We start from the raw sequence: 24,083 nt of genomic DNA on the forward strand, positions 1-24,083 counted from the left end.
AGGTTAACTCTCTAGCATCTTGGATTTAAGGCAGTAAAGGTACAACCTTAGTGTAGTGGGAAAAAAGCAAATGCTTCCTGGGAATGTATTTCCTAGTAGGAAATCAAGATTGCCAGGCTATTAATTCGCAATCTTGGGTTAGTAAAGAATAGGAAACATAAGGGAAGAAGATGAAACAATTAGAATGACTGTGAGAATAAATTAACTGGAAATCTTACATGTGTTTCATGTACTGCTGTCATTGAACCAATCCAGTTATGCCCTGCTTTAGATATGGCCCACATCCATTTTTTTTCTAGAAAAGCTGTTCTGCTCCTTTCTTGCTACCTTCTTCAGTAATGAGGGCCACATTTCAGCTAAATTTGACAGATGTAGAGATCTCTCGGGTACTTAAACTTGAGACCTTCTGAAGATTGGTGTATATAGGAAGCGATGAGATGCAGAGTGGTGTGTGCTGAGAGAGAAAGTTGCTGTGCTCTCCAATATCAGGTAGCAGACCGGGTGTCATCTGTGTATTCGGCTAGACAGTCCACGTGTACACTTGAGGAGTCATTACTTAGCCCAGTCAAATGAATAGCAGACACGGTAGAGATGGGCAGGATTTCTCAGGGGGAGGTATGGTGCAAGATTGTAAGAAAACGGGCTTTAATGGTCTTCCTGATCACAGAACAGCTTATTACTTGCTGGAATATGGAGATTATTTGGGGCGGGAGGGGGAAAGTATCTAGGAAAAGTACTTGGAACATCTGTGTGTCTATTCAGCACCTCATTTCTAAACTTGTTTTCTTATGACTCTTGTTCTAGGAGTGCTTACTAGAAACCGACATCATGTGAGCCTCATCTGCTAATAACAGGAAAAGAGGGATATGGCCAGGTTTCTTATTTGGCACCCGCGGTGTTGCATGCTTGGGAGAAGTCTCCATTCACACCCTGACCCTATCCATTCTGTTTACAAACGTTGCACCGCCAGAAGAAATATGCGGAGAGGTCTCTTTTTTCTTTTTATTCTCATAGGATTCGTTGACTGTATGTAAAGGATCAATTGAGTTGCAAGTAAGGTAAGCAAAGTTCATTGGTAATGGAGGTGGCCTTGTTTTCATGTGCTGTTACGTTTGCACTGAACTACCACGGTCAGGGATTCACCAATAACGTATAACCACCCTTACTCTAGGCGTGTTTAATGAGAACTATCACGGCTAGGAACAATGCAATCAAGTGCAATTTATGACAGCAACCGGTACACAGGGTCTTTGGATTGCCGGCGATAGTTGCTGTCTGCAAAAGCAAGCTAGCATGCATGAAATACACAGGTGACACAGGTGCACAGCCTGGAAATTAACATGCTAACAGGCACAAAGACTCTAGAGATTTCTAAGTTTCCGTGGAGACACACAGTATAACCAAGTGTTCAAATCTCACCCAAAGGCGTCTCAGTGGGGCGGGGGAAGAGAGGCTCAGCTCGTCCACTGATCCCAGGGGTCAGGAGGTCCTCGGGATGGTGCATTCCCTCGGGATGGTCCTAACGATGATATCTTCCCCAACGATGATATCTTCCCTAACGGTGATATCTTCCCTGACATCCCCAATCTCTTAGGCCAATTTATATTATTTTCTATCTTTTCGGTGGAGCTTGAGTGACTCTAGTCAAGCATATCTTAGTTATGATTGGTGAAAAGTTCTCCCGTCTCCGTTTAAAGCAATAGGCTCCGAGAAATTCAGGGCGCAAGCTCAGTGAGGGGTGGTCGCACCTTGGAGGCGGGTAGTTTTTGGGCTGGAGTGTGTGTTGGTATTCTAATGATATTATAATGAGCAAAAAGTACACTAGGGTACAGCATTTGTCAAAACATGACAGGTCCTTGGCTCAGGGTAGCAAAAAGTGCGGCATATCGGTCTCGGTGTGCACAAGAACAATCGAGTCCCCACCTGGTCACAGAGCCTAGCCGTGGTGTCTGCACTCCACTCTACGCTCCGTACTGTTCCTTAGAGCTAGCACACCAGGTTCCCCTAGTGCGATAGCATCTAAGGTTGGGAGCCTAGGGAACGCTCAGGTAATGCAGCTACGCCCTACCCTGAAAGCCTCTTCAGTGCTGTAGATTTTCCTTAAAAAATGTGAATGTTAGTCTTCTTTTCCTAGTTACTTCAGGCAAGTATACCACAGCAGCTTAGGTTAAAAAGCTGCACTTCAAGATGTGTGGATCCAGAGTAACATGTGGAATAGGAGATTTATGCCCTAACATTGCAGTGTAAGATGCGTTTCCTAACGTGAATTGGCAACATGACTGTTTTTTTCCCTCTATTACCCTTTTCTCTAGTGCTTTTGGTTTGATTGGGGGGAGGGGGTGTTTGTTTTTTTTTGTCGCAGTTTCAAAGTTTAATGGAGCAGTGACGTTAGCTGGAAAGAAGGGAGAAGCCAAGTATTTCTCAGTGAAGATGGTAACAGTGCTGTCTCTGTATTTGTAGAAAGAGATTGTTTTGCAGGTACAGGATACTTCACTGAGACTGTATTCTACATAAACCGGAAACCTGACTGAAGAAATTTGTGTCATTCCAGATTCTTACAAGCTTCAAATGGCTCCTACTGGGCATTCCCAGGTAGAACAGCACCAGATGAGTGTTGAGACCACCGTGGAAGCTTCTACAGAGCCAGACAATGTAGTTATTGTGGAGCACTATGAGCTCAAAGTATGTCAAATTCCAACTTTTTTAAATGCTCAAATAGGACATATTCTTGTGACCTGTACAATTACAACTTAAGTCAGTTGTTAAGCAATGCCAATTAAAACAATTAATTGGAAGGACATACAGATTGTGAAGTAATTCAACCTATAATGCACTGTGGCTGTTTAGTTTCCACACCTTGTGTAGATTTCTGTAGGCCACCGTTTGCTTTTGGTCAACTGTAGTTGAGGAGACAGATTCCTTGCCTAATTTTTAAGGTAAAAGGCCTTGTTGAATTTTAAAATACCTCACTGATGACCTGCTAGTACTATTGGTTATGATTGTTGTTTTAACAATTTTTATGATGGGCTTTTATTTGGGGATGTTTATTATGAGTTGTTGTTTTTCTGTTTGTTTGTTTGTTTGTTTGTTTTTTATGCTTTGATGTATTAGGAACATGAAAAGGATCTTTATTTCTTTCAGAGATGATTTTAAACCTGAAGTTAGCAGGTTGACATAAACAGGGTAGCCATGGATAAGTGACTACTTTTCTGAAATTGCTTCCAAATGCAGTATTAGAATTTCCCATCCATACTATTGCAGTGTACTGAGGGTTTGCCAGTCTCTCCTGGGAGGAAAGTGGTTATCCTAGGCTCCAGCGGGGGAAGTGGGTAAGACTGGCACTAGGTACGTGAAGAAGAACGTTCCTTTGCAGGAGTTGGAGAGGGCATAAGTAAGGACCGTCTTGAGGGGAGAGCAGAATGAGGGAAATTAGAATGAGGCAATTCGAATTGAGGCAAATTGCTAGGAGTCCTGGAGGTTGGCCCAAAGCAGATAAGGGCTGCTGTTTATGTGCTGCATGAATCCTGTGTGGGGAGAATATGACCAGATAAGAATCCTCTTGGGTAAAAGGGCTTGTCAACACGATTTTTGTCAAATCCTTAAGCTGTGACCTAATTTGTAGAGGCGATACTAACTTTTCAAAGGTGTCTTGCTAAGGAAGCAGATTCCAGGTTTCTTTGTTGTTCGTGTCTGCCAGTAGATACGGAAAAGCGATAGAGGTTTTTCACAGAGTCGGCTAGGTAAACCTCAAGAAGTAGTTGGATTTCTGTTGTTGCTGTTTGCTCCTTCGGCCTGGAAGTTGATGAACTTCTTGATCAGTGTGCAGCCATCCATATGGTAGCAGTTAGGTACAGTTTCACGTGGGACCTCGAGCCTTCTCAGATTTTCCTTTTCTGTTTACTGCAGCTGAAAGTGCTCTGGGTGTTTTTTGTGTGTTTTATGTCCATGTTGTATAGAACGAAATTGAGGAGAATACTCCAGTTTTGTGCTAGCTGGCGTGAGGGAGGCAGAGGCAGAGTTTGATGGTAAGATGCTAAGCAGCAGTATTTCCAGGGGGCAGTAGTATTTCCCTTTGCCACGGCTGCTCTCTAAAGCTACACACTCACAGTCTCACCGTGATAACGAACAGCCGTGTCAGTGGAAGAAGGTGCTGCCACTAGCTTGTCACTGTTGCCGTGCCAGAGATGATCATCTCTGCATTTTGGTAATACAAATGCCTGTATGGGAGATTGGTAATTGCTACAAGCAGTCTCTTTACTATTTATCCACCCCTGAATGGAAAGGTAGGATTGAGCTAACTAATCTAACTTTGCTCTGCGTGCTTGAGCAACCTGTTCTGCCAGCAGAGTTGTAGGCATGGTACAAGTTTGACTAATGGGTAAATGGGAATCACCTAAATGGGTAAAGGGAATCACCTAAGGATGCTTCCTTCTCCGGCTGGCACAGCTGTACCTACAAGATCTGTAGCCCAGCTTCAAAACGTGCTTTTTACAGCGCGCTGCGCTGCTGCAGCAACTTCTGTAGTGAAATGCAACAGTGGCTTTGCTGTGGCAACAACTATCCCACAAAGAGGATCGTGTCATTCCCTGCTGCTTTGGAAGCAGCCGACTTGCGATTGTGAGCACAGATGTGGTAGACTGATAAGTAATAAAAGATTGTCTGAAGTGTAAGCCTTTCCTTTCTCTGAAGTATGAAGAGTGAACTCATTTTCTCCACTGAAATCGCGTGGGATATTTAATCTGTTCTCTGCAGTGTCACATTTTATTTAATAGTGTAAGAAAAGTAGGATGTCACTTGTATTGTTACTGTTTAACCTCTGGAAACATAAAGAGCGTATTCAGTAGATCTCGTGCTCTTGTAAAGTGTTTTTTTTTCTTTTCCCATTGTTTTCTTCAGAAACTGTTGCACACTGTCCTTGAGCTAACTAAGGGATTTGACGTATTTCACTTGGAGAAAGTATATGTAATGATTAAGCGATATATTTACGAACATTGGGAAGACTGTGACAAAACCGATTCAGTGGAGGTAATTTCTGTTTTGTCTTATAGCACTTTCTGTCACCGTTATTTCAGTATGTGTGCATTCTGGCTCTCATGGTTGTTTAGCGTTGCTCTTTCCTGCTTAGTTGTCTGTGCACAGGCAAAAACAAAAGTCAGACTTTTTTCTTTCAGTCTGGAAGACATCTATCCGTATTGCAAAAGCATTGCTATATTTGGCATAATTGTTGGCAGTTTCAGCAGGAAAAAGCTTGACCTTGAAGACAATGTGTTCACCCACACAGCCCTTCCAAAGCAGTTAACCTTGGTCTGTCAGTAGTTTTTCTTGAGCACCAGTTTGGGGGCGGGAGGGCTATGAAGGGAAGGTGCTTTTCTAAGTCTTTTGCTTCCTCTCTCTCCCTCTATAGCCAGTCGGGCATGGTAATACTTGGTAGTCGTTCAATCCTTGGCGAGAAACTGAAGTATATAACAAGAGTTTGAGACTTCTCTCTAGTCACACTCTAATCTCTATCTGATATGCTTGAACATCTGTAATTTGGGAGATTTCTGCCTGTGCCAGTTTTACATTACATTGAGTCAAGTTTTGCTCTCTACAGATACCTTAAAGGAGGCTGTAGTGAGGTGGGGGTTGGCCTGTTCTCCCACGTGCCTGGTGACAGCACGAGGGGGAATGGGCTTAAGTTGCGCCAGGGGAGTTTTAGGTTAGATGTTAGGAAGAACTACTTTACCGAAAGGGTTGTTAGACACTGGAACAGGCTGCCCAGGGAGGTGGTGGAGTCACCATCCCTGGAAGTCTTTAAAAGACGTTTAGATGGAGAGCTTAGGGATATGGTTTAGTGGGGACTGTTAGCGTTAGGTCAGAGGTTGGACTCGATGATCTTGAGGTCTCTTCCAACCTAGAAATTCTGTGATTCTGTGATCCCCTGGGCTCTTCTCACACAAGCTGCCCCTGCAGAACCCCCCTATCAAAACCTGGCCACATAAGACAAATACTGAAGGATACCAAGGGACTGGTCGTGTAGTTGCAGTTTTACTCAGAGAGATCTTCCCCAGGGAAGCTTTGCGGCTCCCTGGCTTTTCACGGCCAGCAGCGCAGTGCTTTTAGCCTAGCCCATCTTGATGATGCGGGTTGCTGCTGTACTTGATGTTGCAGGATCTCTATGGTCCAGCTGCCAGGTTACGGATCAGTGGATGGGTGTCACATTGCATTTGGAGGACTGCGACAGAAAGACACAGAACAGAGATGCAAGCTGTTGACCTACAGAGACCATCCAGCATCACTCTGGACCATGCCAACCCCATCGTATACTTCTAGGGCCAGCAGGAACAGGTCCGGCTAGCGTGTCCCTTTGCCCCTGCAGCATTTCCCTGGAGCAGGACAAGGCTGCAGACTGCATGGGCTTTGCCCCCTGTCACTTGTTCCCAGCACCCCCAGCACTGCCCTCACTCACAGGTGATGATCACATGCAGGTCTTCTTTGTCTAGGTCCCTGGAGTGCATTGCAGCAAACGCTAGGAAAAGAGCACCAGTCAGATCCTGCTCCCCATCACAGCCCCTGGTATAGACAGGCGCTGCCCCCCGCCCCCAGCCCCCCTGCAAGCACAGTGCCCAAGGAGGAACCTGAGCAAGGCACACCCCAGGCCCACCTGCATGGGCAAGGGTCTGAGGGAGGCACAGGACTCCTGGGGGTACAATCAGGGGCTACAGGGCCCACAGGGCTGGGCCTTGCTGCCAGGGCAGGGCCCAGACAAGGCAAAGCAACAGGTTTCCCGCACGGGGTGCCTGTACCATGGAGTGTGCTACAAGCCAGCCCACTTTTACTGGTAGCTGCACCAGCCATGTCAAAGCAGAGCTCCCCTGGGAAAGGGCTTCGGTAAGGCTTCTGGGGCACACTCTGTCTCCTCAGCTTCTGCCTTAGCACAGGGAACTTTTGGCTGTGCTGAGTTGGATACCTGACAGCAAGAAGCCCTGCTGGACTGCGGAGCCCAGAAGACAGCCCACCATAACCCAGAGGAGCAGAGAGAGGAGAAGGCCCTGCCCGAGTGCTGCCCACAGGCCTGGACCAAAGGGCAATGCCATTTCAGGGTGCCCGTCTGCGGGGCTCAGTCACCAACAGCAGTCTTACTTCATTAAAGAGAGGCAGGAGTCTCCCAGCTAGTGCCAGAGCGATGGGGCTGGCCTCCTTCTTCTCCAGATGACGAATCACATTTTTGAAGATAGTCAGGGCCTTCATGTTGATGTGCGTGTTTTCATACTGCAGAGTCTCCATGACTTCTGGCAGCAGGACCTGCACGTCCATCACCTGTACAGAAAGACACCGTATGTTTTTAGTCAAGAGGTGGACAGCCACCCTGGCCAGGATGCTCTGGTTCCAGAGCACCAGCCTCCTGCTCACTTCCTGGCAGCTGCCATGGGAATCTCACCAGCAACCTTCCATCAGGCAATGGCCACGAATGTGGTGATTAAGTAGCTGGGAGAGCAGGGCATGGGGAAGGGAGGTGATGAGAGCAAGGGCTCCGTTTCCCCCCCTGAGTCGCCCGCTTTGCACATGTTCCCCCAGGGAATCCATCTGGAAAGCTCCTGGGACGCTGCACAGGCAGCCACCAGGCCCCACCGCCACCATCACCCCACCTCCTGACTCCCAGCTAATGACAAGCCATGGTGTTGCCTTCTGTCCCAGCACCAGGCTGCCAACAGGGCTTTGTTTGGCAAAGTCCAACTCACCATCTGAGATGTCTCCGACAGCATGACGAGGGCTCTGAGCACCAGCCAGAGGATCGGCAGGCTGTTAAGACTCAGAAGCGTCAGGAGCTTTTTTGGGTCACGTAAATTCGATAGTACATTTTCAGTTGGATGCATCATCTGAAAAGACCACAGCCGTGAGAGATGGGCAGAGCCTGCAGCATGCCCATCACCACGCAGCTCCTGGCTTCCCTGGCAGCTCAGGGCAGGGTGCGGGGGAAATGCACCCAGGTGCCTGTCCAGATGCTCATCCTGGGGCAGCTGTGCCTGCAGAAGAAAACAGGGCCCCTCTGTGCCCTGTGCATGGCACCACGCGGCACCTTTTCTTTGCCTGCTCCTCCTGCCCTCTGGCTGTCCGCAGCCTCTTGCTGCCATGCCTCTGAGGAGCAACAGAGCAGCATGAACTGGCACAAAGCAGGCTACAGGTGCTACTTGTCCCCGGCCTCACAGCCTGCCCAGGCTGTGCAAAGACCACGGCTCTGTCCCAGCCTCAGCCATTGCTGTGATAATACCCCTGGCCCTGCCACTGCTGCAGGTTTCCATTCTGAAGGGCAAGGTAGGGGGATGCCGGAGATGGAGAAAAGTGAGCACTGCCTGTAAAGGGGTAGGCTTCGTCTTTGTGCACAGGGACCCCGTATGGCTGATGTAGGGGGGCTGGTGCTGGCCCTAAGGGGCTGTGTCTATGAGTCCTGGAAGAGGCGACAGGTTGGGGAAGATGGGGCAGGGAGAGGACTGTGCCTCTCCCGGAGGAGCGCACACAGCCCTGAAGAGGAGCAAGGTGTGTTCTCTGGTTACTCACAGCGAACTTAAGAAGGCTGGTGTGCACAGGCCGGGCTTGCAGAGACCCGCACACCCGTTTGTCCTCGAGAACATTCTGTAGCTCCTCCAAGATCTTCTCTGAAGTCATTGGAAAGGAAAGCATCACCTTCCACATGTCCAGCGTAGTGCTGCAAGCCCAGAACACTCTGTTGGCAGGGCTGCCCTGGCCACAAAGCTGTGACCCAGACAAGCCCCGCAGGTCCCAGGCTATCCTGCAGCCCTGGCCCTGACCCGCTGTGTGCTTAGGGAGCTGTTGGGGTGGTACCTGTCAAGTGGCGGAAGGTTGGTCAGCACGCTTATGAGAGCTTCCCTGGGAAACTGCTTAGTCAGTGCCTTCAGTACTAAGAAGAAGCTCTGCCGGAGTAAAGATGTGCTGTCGCTCCTTTTCAGGTTTTCATGGAGGAATCTCAGAATCCTTTCCACCTGGAAGGGACACAGGAGAGAATGTGGCTGCCGCTGGACTGCAGCCAGTTGCCCAGCTGCCACTGGAACTGCTGCTGGGTATGAGAGGCAGGATGTGAGCAAGGGATGAAAGGGCTCAAGGGCAGGGCAATCCACTGCTTACATCCATCAGCCAGGAGGCAGAGTCTCTCGCGGCCACTTCCAGCGTGAACTTGGCCCACTGATTCTTGTTGTCGTCGATGCAGCAGTCTCTAATGGTCTCAAGTGTCCTGAGGACAATGGTTGTCCTCTGAGAAGACTGGAAGTATTTTCCAATTGGCTACGGAAGGAAACAAAGGATGGAAGGGAAGAAGGGAGAAGGGAAGGGAGGGAGGAAAGACAGGACACAGTAAGTCAGAGAGCAGCACCTGGGGAGGGAAGATCAGGGGGAAGGAGAAAGAAAGACCCCCCCTTCAGGGGGGGGGGAGGGAAGGAGCGGCCCCGCTTCACCGCGCCGCGCGGCGCGAGAGGGGTTCGCTCCGGCGTCTCGTCTCTTTCCTTCCTTCCCCTACGCCCCCCCCCCTCCCCTCCCCCTTCCCTTTCGGGGGGGGTCCGAGTTGACCTGGCGGCTTCGTCCCGTGGGAAGCGCCGCCCCCCTCCCACCCCCCATCGGCGCGGGCGCCACGGGTAGACCTGACGCCGTTCGGGAAGGCGGAGGGACGGCCCCGCCGAGGGAGGCGAGCGACAAAGACGCGGCCGGGGGGACGCCCGCCCGCGGCCTCGTACGGGGACCTGTCGGCCGGATCGAGGCTTCCGTGGGCAGATAGGCTTGGCTTTGGCGTGCCCGGGTAGACCTGGCGGCCCTGCCGAGTCCTTGCCGAGGCTGCCGCGGGCAGACGGCTTCCGTTTGTCATGCCTGGATAGACCTGGCGGCCCTTCCGAGTCCCTGCCGAGGCTGCCGCGGGCAGACGTGCTCCTTTCCGCAGGATGGCTTGAGCTGGCGGCCCTTCGCGGGGCGGCGGCAGCGCTTTTCCGGCGGCGGGTAGACCTGGCGGCCCGTCGGAGCGAAGCGCGCCTCCGCGCCCCCGCGTACGCTCTGCGCGGCACTCCAAGGCAGGCGCGCGCCCGTGTCCCGCCTACAGCCGGCACACGGGCTCGCCCGCCCGCCCGCTCGCTCGCCAACGGGCTGTGCCGCTTCAGCTCCTCGCCTTGACGGCACCTGCCTACACCTGGCGGATCGAGGCTGGGGGGGGATCGAGGGGGAAGAAGAGGGAGGGCAGGGGATTCACCTGGCCACTTCACCCACCACCACGACGATCGGAGAGCTGGCGGCCGTCAGCTAACATCGCCTGCCTACGCGCATTCCTGGAGCCCTGCGCTTTCTTCCCCCGCCCTTCTCTTTGCTTCCCTTCTGCTTTCTCATTCCTTTCTTCATCGATTCCTTGGCTGATCGATCGATCCATCGATTCGTTGATTCGTTCACTCCTTCACTCTTCATTCATTCAGTCATTCATTCATTCATTGACAAATACACCTCTTTTCGTTCCCTCCCTTCCCCCCTTCTCCCCGTTGCCACGCCGGTCTTCCCCAGCAGCCAGCCTAGAAGCGGGTCAGAGCTCAAGATCGCCGCGAGTCGGGGAAGCGCCGTGTAGACGGACGGGGCCGCGGGCGGCGGACAGCCGCTGGCCTCGCGAGCCCGCGAGCCCGAGCCGAAGCGCGAGCCCGAAGCCGACTCCGAGCCCGATCCGCCCCGGCCGCGGAGCCGACCGTCGCGGGAGGCGAGGCAGCGCCCGCCCGCCCGCCTTTGCGCCCCGGACGGGGCCCGCCCGGGGAAAAAAACGCTGGAGGCGGGCGCGAGCTCGTCGCTCTGCTCCCTCCCTCCCTCCCTCCCGCGCGATCTAACTGCCCGCCGGCCGGGACACGGGCTCGGCGGGAGCCTGACGACCAGCCGGCTTGAAGCTCCGTGCCCGGAATAATGCGTACCCCTGTCGCCTACGTGTGGCGCCGGCTTCCCGCCGAGCAGAGCGGCCGGCGACGAGCTAGGAGGATTGCCCCTCCCGCCGCCCCCCCCGCCCAACTGCTCGGAGGGGCTGCGGTGCGGCGGGCGGGGGGAAAAGGGGGGGAGAGGAGCCGGCGCCGCGGGGAGGAGGGAGAAGTAGACCTGGTGGCTCCACGAGGAGGGAGGGGGCGGGGGGAGAGAGGCTGCCAGGGTCCAGGCACTTTGCTGGTCATGCACGGAAAGTCCTGGTGGGCAAGGGGACACTCAAAGGTGCGAGGTTAGGGGGTGGGCAGAGAGAAGGGGCTTTTGTTGTGTCCACCTGACAACGATAGCAGGGGGCTATCATTTCATGCCAAAGTAAATGAAGCTTGCCTTCCAGACTTCTCTCATTACTGGCCGCCCTCTAGCAGTGGCCGTGATGGCTAGACCGATGGCCGTGACGACGGGGTAGACCTGATGGCTCCACGAGGCGGGAGGGGGCGGGGGGAGAGAGCGGGGAGGAGGGAGAAGTAGACCTGGTGGCTCCACGAGGAGGGAGGGGGCGGGGGGAGCGGGGAGGAGGAGGGAGAAGTAGACCTGGTGGCTCCACGAGGAGGGAGGGGGCGGGGGGAGAGAGCGGACCCCGGCTGCTTCGGGCCGCCGCTCGCTCTGACGTCAGAGGTTCTTGCTCGGCCGCGAGAGGCTCGCCACCTGTGCCACTCAGTGCGGCTGACTGCCTGGCCGCTTTGCTTTAGCTGCTTTGGAAAATCAATGCTGTTATCTTTATGTTTGTTATTAGTTAGTTCCGTTGCCTGTTTTCTGCTGTAGCTTTAGGAATCCTGTCATTCCTTACCGTCTTTCAAAACCTCCCCCAACCTTCTCCTCAGCTCCCCGTCCTCCCCCCCCCCCGCCTCATCAACATCAACAAAGGATGAAAGGGAGGAAGGGAGAAGGGAAGGGAGGGAGGAAAGACAGGACACAGTAAGTCAGAGAGCAGCACCTGGGAAGGGAAGATCAGGGGGAAGGAGAAAGAAAGACCCCCCCTTCAGGGGGGGGGAGGGAAGGAGCGGCCCCGCTTCCCCGCGCCGCGCGGCGCGGGAGGGGTTCGCTCCGGCGTCTCGTCTCTTTCCTTCCTTCCCCTACGGCCCCCCCCCTCCCCTCCCCCTTCCCTTTCGGGGGTGTCCGGGTTGACCTGGCGGCTTCGTCCCGTGGGAAGCTCCGCCCCCCTCCCCACCCCCATCGGCGCGGACGCGACGGGTAGACCTGACGCCGTTCGGGAAGGCGGTGGGACGGCCCCGCCGAGGGAGGCGAGCGACAAAGACGCGGCCGGGGGGGCGCCCGTCCCGAGGCCTCGTACGGGGACCTGGCGGCCGGATCGAGGCTTCCGTGGGCAGATAGGCTTGGCTTTGGCGTGCCCGGGTAGACCTGGCGGCCCGGACGAGGCCCGCACGAGGCTGCCGCGGGCAGACGGCTTCCGTTTGTCATGCCTGGATAGACCTGGCGGCCCTTCCGAGTCCCTGCCGAGGCTGCCGCGGGCAGACGTGCTCCTTTCCGCAGGATGGCTTGAGCTGGCGGCCCTTCGCGGGGCGGCGGCAGCGCTTTTCCGGCGGCGGGTAGACCTGGCGGCCCGTCGGAGCGAAGCGCGCCTCCGCGCCCCCGCGTACGCTCTGCGCGGCACTCCAAGGCAGGCGCGCGCCCGTGTCCCGCCTACAGCCGGCACACGGGCTCGCCCGCCCGCCCGCTCGCTCGCCAACGGGCTGTGCCGCTTCAGCTCCTCGCCTTGACGGCACCTGCCTACACCTGGCGGATCGAGGCTGGGGGGGGATCGAGGGGGAAGAAGAGGGAGGGCAGGGGATTCACCTGTCCACTTCACCACCACGACGATCGGAGAGCTGGCGGCCGTCAGCAGCTAACGGCGCCTGCCTACGCGCTTTCCTGGAGCCCTTCGCTTTCTTCCCCCGCCCTTCTCTTTGCTTCCCTTCTGCTTTCTCATTCCTTTCTTCATCGATTCCTTGGCTGATCGATCGATCCATCGATTCGTTGATTCGTTCACTCCTTCACTCTTCATTCATTCATTCATTCATTCATTCATTCATTCATTCATTCATTGACAAATACACCTCTTTTCGTTCCCTCCCTTCCCCCCTTCTCCCCGTTGCCACGCCGGTCTTCCCCAGCAGCCAGCCTAGAAGCGGGTCAGAGCTCAAGATCGCCGCGAGTCGGGGAAGCGCCGTGTAGACGGACGGGGCCGCGGGCGGCGGACAGCCGCTGGCCTCGCGAGCCCGAGCCGAAGCGCGAGCCCGAAGCCGACTCCGAGCCCGATCCGCCCCGGCCGCGGAGCCGACCGTCGCGGGAGGCGAGGCAGCGCCCGCCCGCCCGCCTTTGCGCCCCGGACGGGGCCCGCCCGGGGAAAAAAACGCTGGAGGCGGGCGCGAGCTCGTCGCTCTGCTCCCTCCCTCCCTCCCTCCCTCCCTCCCCCCCGCGTGATCTAGCTGCCCGCCGGCCGGGACACGGGCTCGGCGGGAGCCTGACGACCGGCCGGCTTGAAGCTCCGTGCCCGGAATAATGCGTACCCCTGTCGCCTACGTGTGGCGCCGGCTTCCCGCCGAGCAGAGCGGCCGGCGACGAGCTAGGAAGATTGCCCCTCCCGCCGCCCCCCCCGCCCAACTGCTCGGCGGGGCTGCGGTGCGGCGGGCGGGGGGAAAAGGGGGGGAGAGGAGCCGGCGCCGCGGGGAGGAGGGAGAAGTAGACCTGGTGGCTCCACGAGGAGGGAGGGGGCGGGGGGAGAGAGCGGGGAGGAGGAGGGAGAAGTAGACCTGGTGGCTCCACGAGGAGGGAGGGGGCGGGGGGAGAGAGGCTGCCAGGGTCCAGGCACTTTGCTGGTCATGCACGGAAAGTCCTGGTGGGCAAGGGGCACTCAAAGGTGCGAGGTTAGGGGGTGGGCAGAGAGAAGGGGCTTTTGTTGTGTCCACCTGACAATGATAGCAGGGGGCTATCATTTCATGCCAAAGTAAATGAAGCTTGCCTTCCAGACTTCTTACTCTCATTACTGGCCGCCCTCTAGCAGTGGCCGTGATGGCTAGACCGATGGCCGTGACGGCGGGGTAGACCTGATGGCTCCACGAGGCGGGAGGGGGCGGGGGGGGGAGAGCGGGGAGGAGGAGGGAGAAGTAGACCTGGTGGCTCCACGAGGAGGGAGGGGGCGGGGGGAGAGAGCGGACCCCGGCTGCTTCGGGCCGCCGCTCGCTCTGACGTCAGAGGTTCTTGCTCGGCCGCGAGAGGCTCGCCACCTGTGCCACTCAGTGCGGCTGACTGCCCGGCCGCTTTGCTTTAGCTGCTTTGGAAAATAAATGCTGTTATCTTTGTTTGTTATTAGTTAGTTCCGTTGCCTGTTTTCTGCTGTAGCTTTAGGAATCCTGTCATTCCTTACCGTCTTTCAAAACCTCCCCCACCCCTCCACTCCTCAGCTCCCCCTCCTCCCCCCCCCCTCCACCCCCCCCCCGCCTCCTCAGGCAAACGGCAGTTGAGCTCAGGTGGCGGCTCCCCAGTCAGCAGGGGTACTGGAATAGACTTGGCTGGGTGGCCGACCCCCACACCCCCACCTGCCAGCTGCGAAGGGACGGTTGGCGGGCTGTGGGGAGGCCGAATGAGGTGACCCAGCGTTCCCGAGTGTGTAAACACATCAACAGAGCAAAAAAGCAAAGCAGAGTAGGAACAGCAAAGCAGAGCAAAGAAAAGGATTCGGTGCCGGGAATACAAACCAAAACCCCCCAAAAATAGGCAGTTCTAAGGAAAGCATGTCGAAGCAGGTGCAGGAAAAGCAAAGCGGGGAAGAGCAACGAAAAGTAAAGCAAGGAAAAGTAAAGCAAAGCAAAACGAACCAAAATCATTGGGAATCGTGTAGTGTCACTTATCGTCCTAAAAAACCTCACCCAACCCCATCCCCAGACGAACAGCAGCAGCGGGACCCACCTGGCGGCTCGCCGAACAGCGGGGGATGAGGAATAGACCATGCTGGGTGGGTGGCCAGGCTTCCTGTCCCCACCCTCCAGCTCCCAGGGGACAGTCGTCGGGCTGCGGGGAGGCCACGGTGTGCGCCTGAGGGTTTATGCCTTCGTCAATACACCGATCGACTCATCGCCCAAATCGGTGCGACGGTCTGCAAAAGAAGCCTACCTAGCACGGCAAAGCAGAGCTGAGCAATGCAACGGAAAGCGGAGCGAGACAAAGCATAGCCCTGCCAGGGAAAAGAAAAAGGCAAAAGGAAAAGCAAAGCCAAGAAGGGCCGGGAAAAGCAAAACGAAGCAGGGCAAGAAAAACCAAAGCGGAAGAGGTCCAGGAAAAGAAAAGTGGTGTCACGAATACAAACTAAAGCAAAACAAAGCGAGGTAGGGCCAGCAAAAGCAAAACAAAGAAGGGTGAGAAAATCCAAAGCAAAGGAGGTCCGGGGAAAGAAAAGCGGTGTCACGAATACAAAGTCAAGCAAAACGAAACAAGGCGAGGCCAGGAAAAGCAAAGCATGGTGAGGAACAGAAAAACCAAAGTGAAAGAGGGCCAGGAAAAGCGAAGCAGTGCCACGAATACAAAGCAAAGCAAAGCAACGCAGGGCCAGGGAAAGCAAAGCAAAGCAAAACGGTGCTGCCAAAACAAAATGCGTAGTTAACTTAGCGTCAGTCGAAATCGCTGGGTTATGGGGAGCTGGGCATTTGAGAAGGCCAGGGTGTGGCAGCGGCCCCCGGTTGCCTCGGGCCGCCTCTCGCTCTGACATCAGAGGCTCCTGCTCGGCCGTGAACGGCTCCCCACCTGTGCCACTCAGTTTGGCTGGCTGCCTGGCTGGTTTGCTTTAGCTGTTTATCATTATATAAATTGTTATTGTTATTATTATTATATACTACTAAAAAGCTATTAGAAATAAAAGCATTAAATAGTAATAGAAATAAATATCATTAAAACGTAATAAAAATATTAGTAGTAGTAGTAATAATAATAGTATTCTCCGTCTGTTTCCCCCTTTAGTTTTAGGAATCGAATAGTTATTTATTGTTGTTCTCAACCCACACCCCTCCCCAGACGAATAGCAACAGAGCCCACCTGGTGGCTCTCCGGACAACGGTGGGCAACAAAATAGACCTGGCCCGGTAGCCAGATCCCTGTCCCTGCCCGCCAGCTCCGAGGGGACAGCTGTCGGGCTGCAGGCCGGCTAACTTTTCTACATGTTCATAAACAAGTTTCATGAACAAAGACAGCAAAGCTAAGGAAAGGAGCACGGGGAAAAACAAAGCGGTGCCAGGAAAGGGAAAGCCAAGGAAAGAAAGCAGTTTGAGTCAAAGCAAAGCACAGCAAGGCTAAGAAAGGTACAGAAGAGCAGAGAAGGTAAAGCAAAGCACTGACAGGAACACGAAGCAAAGAAATAAAAAATCATAGAATCATAGAATCATAGAATATCCTGAGTTGGAAGGGACCCTTAAGGATCATCAAGTCCAACTCTTGACACCGCACAGGTCTACCCAAAAGTTCAGACCATGTGACTAAGTGCACAGTCCAATCTCTTCTTAAATTCAGACAGGCTCGGTGCAGTGGCCACTTCCCTGGGGAGCCTGTTCCAGTGTGCAACCACCCTCTCTGTGAAGAACCTCCTCCTGATGTCAAGCCTAAATTTCCCCTGCCTCAGCTTAACCCTGTTCCCGCGGGTCCTGTCACTGGTGTTAATGGAGAAAAGGTCTCCTGCCTCTCGACACCCCCTTACGAGGAAGTTGCAGACTGCGATGAGGTCTCCCCTCAGCCTCCTCTTCTCCAGGCTGAACAGGCCCAGTGCCCTCAGCCATTCCTCGTACGTCTTCCCCTCCAGGCCTTTCACCATCTTCGTAGCCCTCCTCTGGACACTTTCCAACAGTTTCATGTCCTTTTTATACTGTGGTGCCCAGAACTGCACACAGTACTCCAGGTGAGGCCGCACCAGCGCAGAGTAGAGCGGGACAATCACCTCCCTTGACCTACTAGTGATGCCGTGTTTGATGCACCCCAGGACACTGTTGGCCCTCCTGGCTGCCAGGGCACACTGCTGGCTCATATTCAACTTGCTGTCTACCACGACCCCCAGATCCCTCTCTTCTAGGCTGCTCTCCAGCGTCTCATCGCCCAGTCTGTACGTGCAGCCAGGGTTTCCCCGTCCCAGGTGCAGGACCCAGCACTTGCTCTTATTGAACTTCATGCGGTTGGTGATCGCCCATCTCTCAGATGAGTGGTGTTCCTAGGGAGGAGCTTGCGTGTTCCTCCAAGATGCTTAGGACCTCCATGGAGATGTCTGAATGACCAAGGGAGAACCTTGGGTGCAACAGGGATATGCTTATGTGCCCTGGGGAGGGAGGTGCTTGTGTGCTCTGGGAAGACAGCTCCTTGGTCTACCTAGGAAGATGCTCCTATTGCCCTGGGAGATACTTGAGTGTCCCGGTATTTGCTTGAGTACTGCAGAGAGCAGTTTGTCTCCTCTAGGGAGGGTCCTGAGTGTTCCAAGAATGTTGTTGAGTGCTCCAAGAGTGTTGTTGAGTTCCCTGGTGTCCTGGTTTCAGTTAGAACAGAATTTTCTTCCTAGTAGCTGGTGGAATGCTGTGTTTTGGCTTGGTATGAGAAGAGTGCTGATAACACCTCAATGTTTTAATTGTTGCAGAGCAGTGCTTATACTAAGCCAAGGACATCTCAGCCTTTTGCTCTGTCCTGCCAACGGGCAGGCTGGGGGTGCAGTAAGAGCTGGGAGGGGACAAACCCAGGATAGGTGACCCAAACTAGCCAAAGGGGTATTCCATACCATCTGACGGCATGCTAAACAATATATAGGGGTGGCTAGCTGGGGAAGGGGGCCGGACTGCTCGGGGTTAGGCTGGGCATCGGTCAACGGGTGGTGAGCAATTGTATTGTGCATCACTTGTTTGTACATATTATTAGTAGTAGTACTATTATCACCATTGTATTATTATTATTATTATTATTATTATTATTATTATTATTATTATTATTATTATTATTTTATTATTTTATTATTATTTTCCTGTCTTATTAAATTGTCTTTATCTCAACTCACGGGCTTCACTTTCCATTTCTCTCCCCCGTCCCAGAGAGGGAGGGGGAGGGTGAGCGAACGGCTGCGTGGTGTTTAGCTGCCGGCCAGGTTAAACCACGACACATGAGCAGGTGCTTTTTTGCCCCGTTGCGATGCTTGGGTGCTCCAACAATATTGCTTAGTGCCCAAGAACGATGCTTGGAGTCTTCAGGGAGATGTATGTTTCCTCAGGTGAGAAGCAATGGTTTTTGGAAACAAGCTTGTGTCGCCCTGGGAGGTGCTTGTGGAACACAGGGAAGCACTGCGGGTCTCTAGAAAGATGCCTGGTTTCCCCTGGAGCTGCTTGTGTACCTTGAGGAGATGCTACGGTGCACAAAGGAGATGCCTGGATAATCCAGGGACATGCCTGGCTACCTCTGTGTTACACTTTATAGCTCCTAATTGGATTGGGTGCTCTTGAAATGTTCTTGTGTGCCTTCAGGAGAAGACTGTGTGCTCCTGGGAGGTGCTTGGATGCCCTGAGGAGATGCTAGTATGCCCTGGGAAAATGCTTGGGTACACCAGGGCGATCCTTGGTCTTCAAGGGAGGTGACTGCATTGCCCAGGGAGGTGTTTGGCTGTCCTGGGGAAATGGATGGTTTCTCCCTTAGATGTTATCGTGTTGGAGAAACTCTGTGTGCTATGTCTAAGGAACATTACGGAGTGTAGAGTGAAGTGGAGACACCACAGCTAGGCTCTGTACCAGGTGGGGACTCAATTGTTCTGGTGCACACCGAGACTGATAAGCTGCACTTTTTGCTACCCTGAGCCAAGGACCTCTCATGTTTTAACAAATGCTGTACCCTAGGGTACTTTTCCTCATTATAATAGCATTATAATAACAAAACATGCCTCCATCCCAAAAGCTACCAGCCTCCAAGGTGTGACCACCCCTCACTGAGCATGCGCTCTGAATTTCTCAGAGCCTATTACTTTAAATGGAGACGGGAGAACTTTTTACCAATGAAAACTAAGATAAGCTTGACTAGAGTCACTCAAGCTCCACCTAAAAGATAGAAAATAATATAAATTGGCCTAAGAGAGAGGGGATGTTAGGGAAGATACCACTGTCAGGGGAGATACCATCCCGAGGACATACAACATCCTTAGGACCTCCTGACTCCTGGGATCAGTCGATGGGCTGAGCCTCTCTTCCCCCCCCATTCAGACACCTTTGGGTGAGATTTGAACACTTGGTTATAAATCTCTCTAGAGTCTTTGTGCCTTTTAACATGTTAATTTCCAGGCTGCGCACCTGTGCCACCTGTCTCACCTGTGTATTTCATGCATGCTAGCTTGCTTTTGCAGACAGTCACTATCACCAACAACCCAAAGAACCTGTGTACCTGTAGCTGTAATAAATTGCACTTGATTGCATTGTTCCTAGTCATGATAGTTCTCATTAAACGCGTAAGTGTGGTTATACGGTGGTTATACGTTGGTTATACAGTGATTAAATGAGTAAGGGTGGTTATACGTTATTGGTGAATCCATGACCACGGTAGTTCAGTGCTCTGAATCCAACCAGCCCCTAACGGTTAATCCGTTACTGGTGAATGTGAGCGGACCCCTAACGGTTAATGCGTTATTGGTGAATCTGTGATTGTGACAGTTTAGTACCCTGAATTCGACCAGGCCCATAAAAGTTAAACGGCTACACCCCTTAATGTGACATATAGAAGCACCCTTCTGCAGTACCCAAGCATACAAGCACCACCCTGGAACACCCAGGCAACTCTTTGGGACTACTGAAAATGTCCCTGGGACATCCTAGAATCTCCCACGGTGTCCCCAGCATGTTTCTGGACCACCCAAGGAACATCCAAGCTCCTTCCTAGAGGAGCCATGGAACTTCTCAGGGTATACAAGCATTTTCCCATGGCACACAAGCACCGCAAGTGGCACCTAAGCACCTCCCTAGAGGCTGCCAGCACCAGCCGCTGGGTCACAAGCTCCTCCCAGGAGAACTCAAACTTCTCACAGGTACATCCAAGCACCTTCCGAAGGCAATCAAGAGCATAACTGGAGCCCTCCAGCAACTCCTTGGAGAACACTAATGGCTCTCTGCAGTACCCAGGCACCTCCTTGGGTATCCAAGTGACCCCTTGCAATGGAGCAGTTTCCTAGAGATTCCAAGGGTATTTCCAAGGTATGTAAGCTTCTCCCCAGGGCACATGAGTTCAGGTTAGATGACCACGTTAGCTGACTTCAAAACCAGGTTAGATGAGGCCCTGAGTAACCTGTTAAAGCGTGTGGCTTCCTTGTCTGTGGCAGGGGGGTTGGAACTTTATGATACTTGAGGTCGTTTCCCACCTCGGCCATTCTAGGGCTCTATGATTGCATGAGAAGTATATCTCTGGGGCAAAAGAAAAACCTCCCTGGAGAACACAAACTTACCCCCTAGTCACACAAGATTCTCCCCCAGGCAACCAAGCATCTCCCTGCAGCACAGAAGCACCTGTCTGGAACATTCAAGCACCTCATTGGAGTACCCAAGAATCTCCCAACCATGCTCCTACATCTGAGTGGAGAACCCAAGCATCTCCCCAGGGCTCCAAAACACCACCTGGGGCACACAGGTATCTCATTGGAGATGGGAAGCACCTCCCTTGGAACCCCAGAGCTTCCGTGGGGTACAGGAGCCCCTCCCTGGATCATTCAAGTATGTCCATGGGGCACGCAGTCACTGCCCAGGGGAAGCAAGTATGTTCCTGGAGGATCAATGTCTCCTATTAGCACTCAAGCCTCTCACTCTGGATACAATGAAGAATTCTCCCACACCACAAAAACATCTCATTGGAAAAGTTCTAGATCTTCTAGATCTCGAAATTCTAGATCTAGAAGTTCTATTTCTAGATCTTTCTAGAGACCCGCAGTGCTTCCCTGTGTTCCACAAGCACCTCCCAGGGCGACACAAGCTTGTTTCCAGAAAACCAGTGCTTCTCACCTGAGGAAACATACATCTCCCTGAAGCATCCAAGCATCGTTCTTGAGCACTCAGCAATCTTGTTGGAGCACCCAAGCATCGCAACGGGGCAAAAAAGCACCCACCCAGGGAACTCAACAACACTCTTGGAGCACTCAACAACATTCTTGGAACACTCAGGACCCTCCCTAGAGGAGGCAAACTGCTCTCTGCAGTACTCAAGCAAATACCGGGACACTCAAGTATCTCCCAGGGCAATAGGAGCATCTTCCTAGGTAGACCAAGGAGCTGTCTTCCCAGAGCACACAAGCACCTCCCTCCCCAGGGCACATAAGCATATCCCTGTTGCACCCAAGGTTCTCCCTTGGTCATTCAGACATCTCCATGGAGGTCCTAAGCATCTTGGAGGAACACGCAAGCTCCTCCCTAGGAACACCACTCATCTGAGAGATGGGCGATCACCAACCGCATGAAGTTCAATAAGAGCATGTGCCGGGTCCTGCACCTGGGACGGGGAAACCCTGGCTGCACGTACAGACTGGGCGATGAGACGCTGGAGAGCAGCCTAGAAGAGAGGGATCTGGGGGTCGTGGTAGACAGCAAGTTGAATATGAGCCAGCAGTGTGCCCTGGCAGCCAGGAGGGCCAACAGTGTCCTGGGGTGCATCAAACACGGCATCGCTAGTAGGTCAAGGGAGGTGATTGTCCCGCTCTACTCTGCGCTGGTGCGGCCTCACCTGGAGTACTGTGTGCAGTTCTGGGCACCACAGTATAAAAAGGACATGAAACTGTTGGAGAGTGTCCAGAGGAGGGCTACGAAGATGGTGAAAGGCCTGGAGGGGAAGACGTACGAGGAATGGCTGAGGGCACTGGGCCTGTTCAGCCTGGAGAAGAGGAGGCTGAGGGGAGACCTCATCGCAGTCTGCAACTTCCTCGTAAGGGGGTGTCGAGAGGCAGGAGACCTTTTCTCCATTAACACCAGTGACAGGACCCGCGGGAACAGGGTTAAGCTGAGGCAGGGGAAATTTAGGCTTGACATCAGGAGGAGGTTCTTCACAGAGAGGGTGGTTGCACACTGGAACAGGCTCCCCAGGGAAGTGGCCACTGCACCGAGCCTGTCTGAATTTAAGAAGAGATTGGACTGTGCACTTAGTCACATGGTCTGAACTTTTGGGTAGACCTGTGCGGTGTCAAGAGTTGGACTTGATGATCCTTAAGGGTCCCTTCCAACTCAGGATATTCTATGATTCTATGATTCTATGATTTTTTATTTCTTTGCTTCGTGTTCCTGTCAGTGCTTTGCTTTACCTTCTCTGCTCTTCTGTACCTTTCTTAGCCTTGCTGTGCTTTGCTTTGACTCAAACTGCTTTCTTTCCTTGGCTTTCCCTTTCCTGGCACCGCTTTGTTTTTCCCCGTGCTCCTTTCCTTAGCTTTGCTGTCTTTGTTCATGAAACTTGTTTATGAACATGTAGAAAAGTTAGCCGGCCTGCAGCCCGACAGCTGTCCCCTCGGAGCTGGCGGGCAGGGACAGGGATCTGGCTACCGGGCCAGGTCTATTTTGTTGCCCACCGTTGTCCGGAGAGCCACCAGGTGGGCTCTGTTGCTATTCGTCTGGGGAGGGGTGTGGGTTGAGAACAACAATAAATAACTATTCGATTCCTAAAACTAAAGGGGGAAACAGACGGAGAATACTATTATTATTACTACTACTACTAATATTTTTATTACGTTTTAATGATATTTATTTCTATTACTATTTAATGCTTTTATTTCTAATAGCTTTTTAGTAGTATATAATAATAATAACAATAACAATTTATATAATGATAAACAGCTAAAGCAAACCAGCCAGGCAGCCAGCCAAACTGAGTGGCACAGGTGGGGAGCCGTTCACGGCCGAGCAGGAGCCTCTGATGTCAGAGCGAGAGGCGGCCCGAGGCAACCGGGGGCCGCTGCCACACCCTGGCCTTCTCAAATGCCCAGCTCCCCATAACCCAGCGATTTCGACTGACGCTAAGTTAACTACGCATTTTGTTTTGGCAGCACCGTTTTGCTTTGCTTTGCTTTCCCTGGCCCTGCGTTGCTTTGCTTTGCTTTGTATTCGTGGCACTGCTTCGCTTTTCCTGGCCCTCTTTCACTTTGGTTTTTCTGTTCCTCACCATGCTTTGCTTTTCCTGGCCTCGCCTTGTTTCGTTTTGCTTGACTTTGTATTCGTGACACCGCTTTTCTTTCCCCGGACCTCCTTTGCTTTGGATTTTCTCACCCTTCTTTGTTTTGCTTTTGCTGGCCCTACCTCGCTTTGTTTTGCTTTAGTTTGTATTCGTGACACCACTTTTCTTTTCCTGGACCTCTTCCGCTTTGGTTTTTCTTGCCCTGCTTCGTTTTGCTTTTCCCGGCCCTTCTTGGCTTTGCTTTTCCTTTTGCCTTTTTCTTTTCCCTGGCAGGGCTATGCTTTGTCTCGCTCCGCTTTCCGTTGCATTGCTCAGCTCTGCTTTGCCGTGCTAGGTAGGCTTCTTTTGCAGACCGTCGCACCGATTTGGGCGATGAGTCGATCGGTGTATTGACGAAGGCATAAACCCTCGGGCGCACACCGTGGCCTCCCCGCAGCCCGACGACTGTCCCCTGGGAGCTGGAGGGTGGGGACAGGAAGCCTGGCCACCCACCCAGCACGGTCTATTCCTCATCCCCCGCTGTTCGGCGAGCCGCCAGGTGGGTCCCGCTGCTGCTGTTCGTCTGGGGATGGGGTTGGGTGAGGTTTTTTAGGACGATAAGTGACATGACACGATTCCCAATGATTTTGGTTCGTTTTGCTTTGCTTTACTTTTCCTTGCTTTACTTTTCGTTGCTCTTCCCCGCTTTGCTTTTCCTGCACCTGCTTCGACATGCTTTCCTTAGAACTGCCTATTTTTGGGGGGTTTTGGTTTGTATTCCCGGCACCGAATCCTTTTCTTTGCTCTGCTTTGCTGTTCCTACTCTGCTTTGCTTTTTTGCTCTGTTGATGTGTTTACACACTCGGGAACGCTGGGTCACCTCATTCGGCCTCCCCACAGCCCGCCAACCGTCCCTTCGCAGCTGGCAGGTGGGGGTGTGGGGGTCGGCCACCCAGCCAAGTCTATTCCAGTACCCCTGCTGACTGGGGAGCCGC

General features: G+C 53.2%; 1 protein-coding gene across 1 annotated transcript; it reads right to left on the reverse strand.

Annotated features, from left to right (window-relative positions):
- Positions 1 to 7,044: 7,044 nt before the first annotated feature.
- LOC119714871 (uncharacterized) lies at positions 7,045 to 15,040 on the reverse strand. The gene is made up of 6 exons (XM_072032328.1): positions 14,890 to 15,040; positions 9,124 to 9,279; positions 8,824 to 8,981; positions 8,539 to 8,686; positions 7,722 to 7,859; positions 7,045 to 7,299 (listed from the first exon to the last, which is right to left on the reverse strand). Exons 2-6 carry the CDS (start codon positions 9,127 to 9,129, stop codon positions 7,078 to 7,080), a joined length of 672 nt encoding a protein of 223 aa, XP_071888429.1. The 5' UTR covers positions 9,130 to 9,279; positions 14,890 to 15,040; the 3' UTR covers positions 7,045 to 7,077.
- Positions 15,041 to 24,083: the final 9,043 nt, after the last annotated feature.

Source organism: Anas platyrhynchos, chromosome 38 (genome assembly GCF_047663525.1).
Source record: "Anas platyrhynchos isolate ZD024472 breed Pekin duck chromosome 38, IASCAAS_PekinDuck_T2T, whole genome shotgun sequence".
Lineage (NCBI taxonomy): Eukaryota > Metazoa > Chordata > Aves > Anseriformes > Anatidae > Anas > Anas platyrhynchos.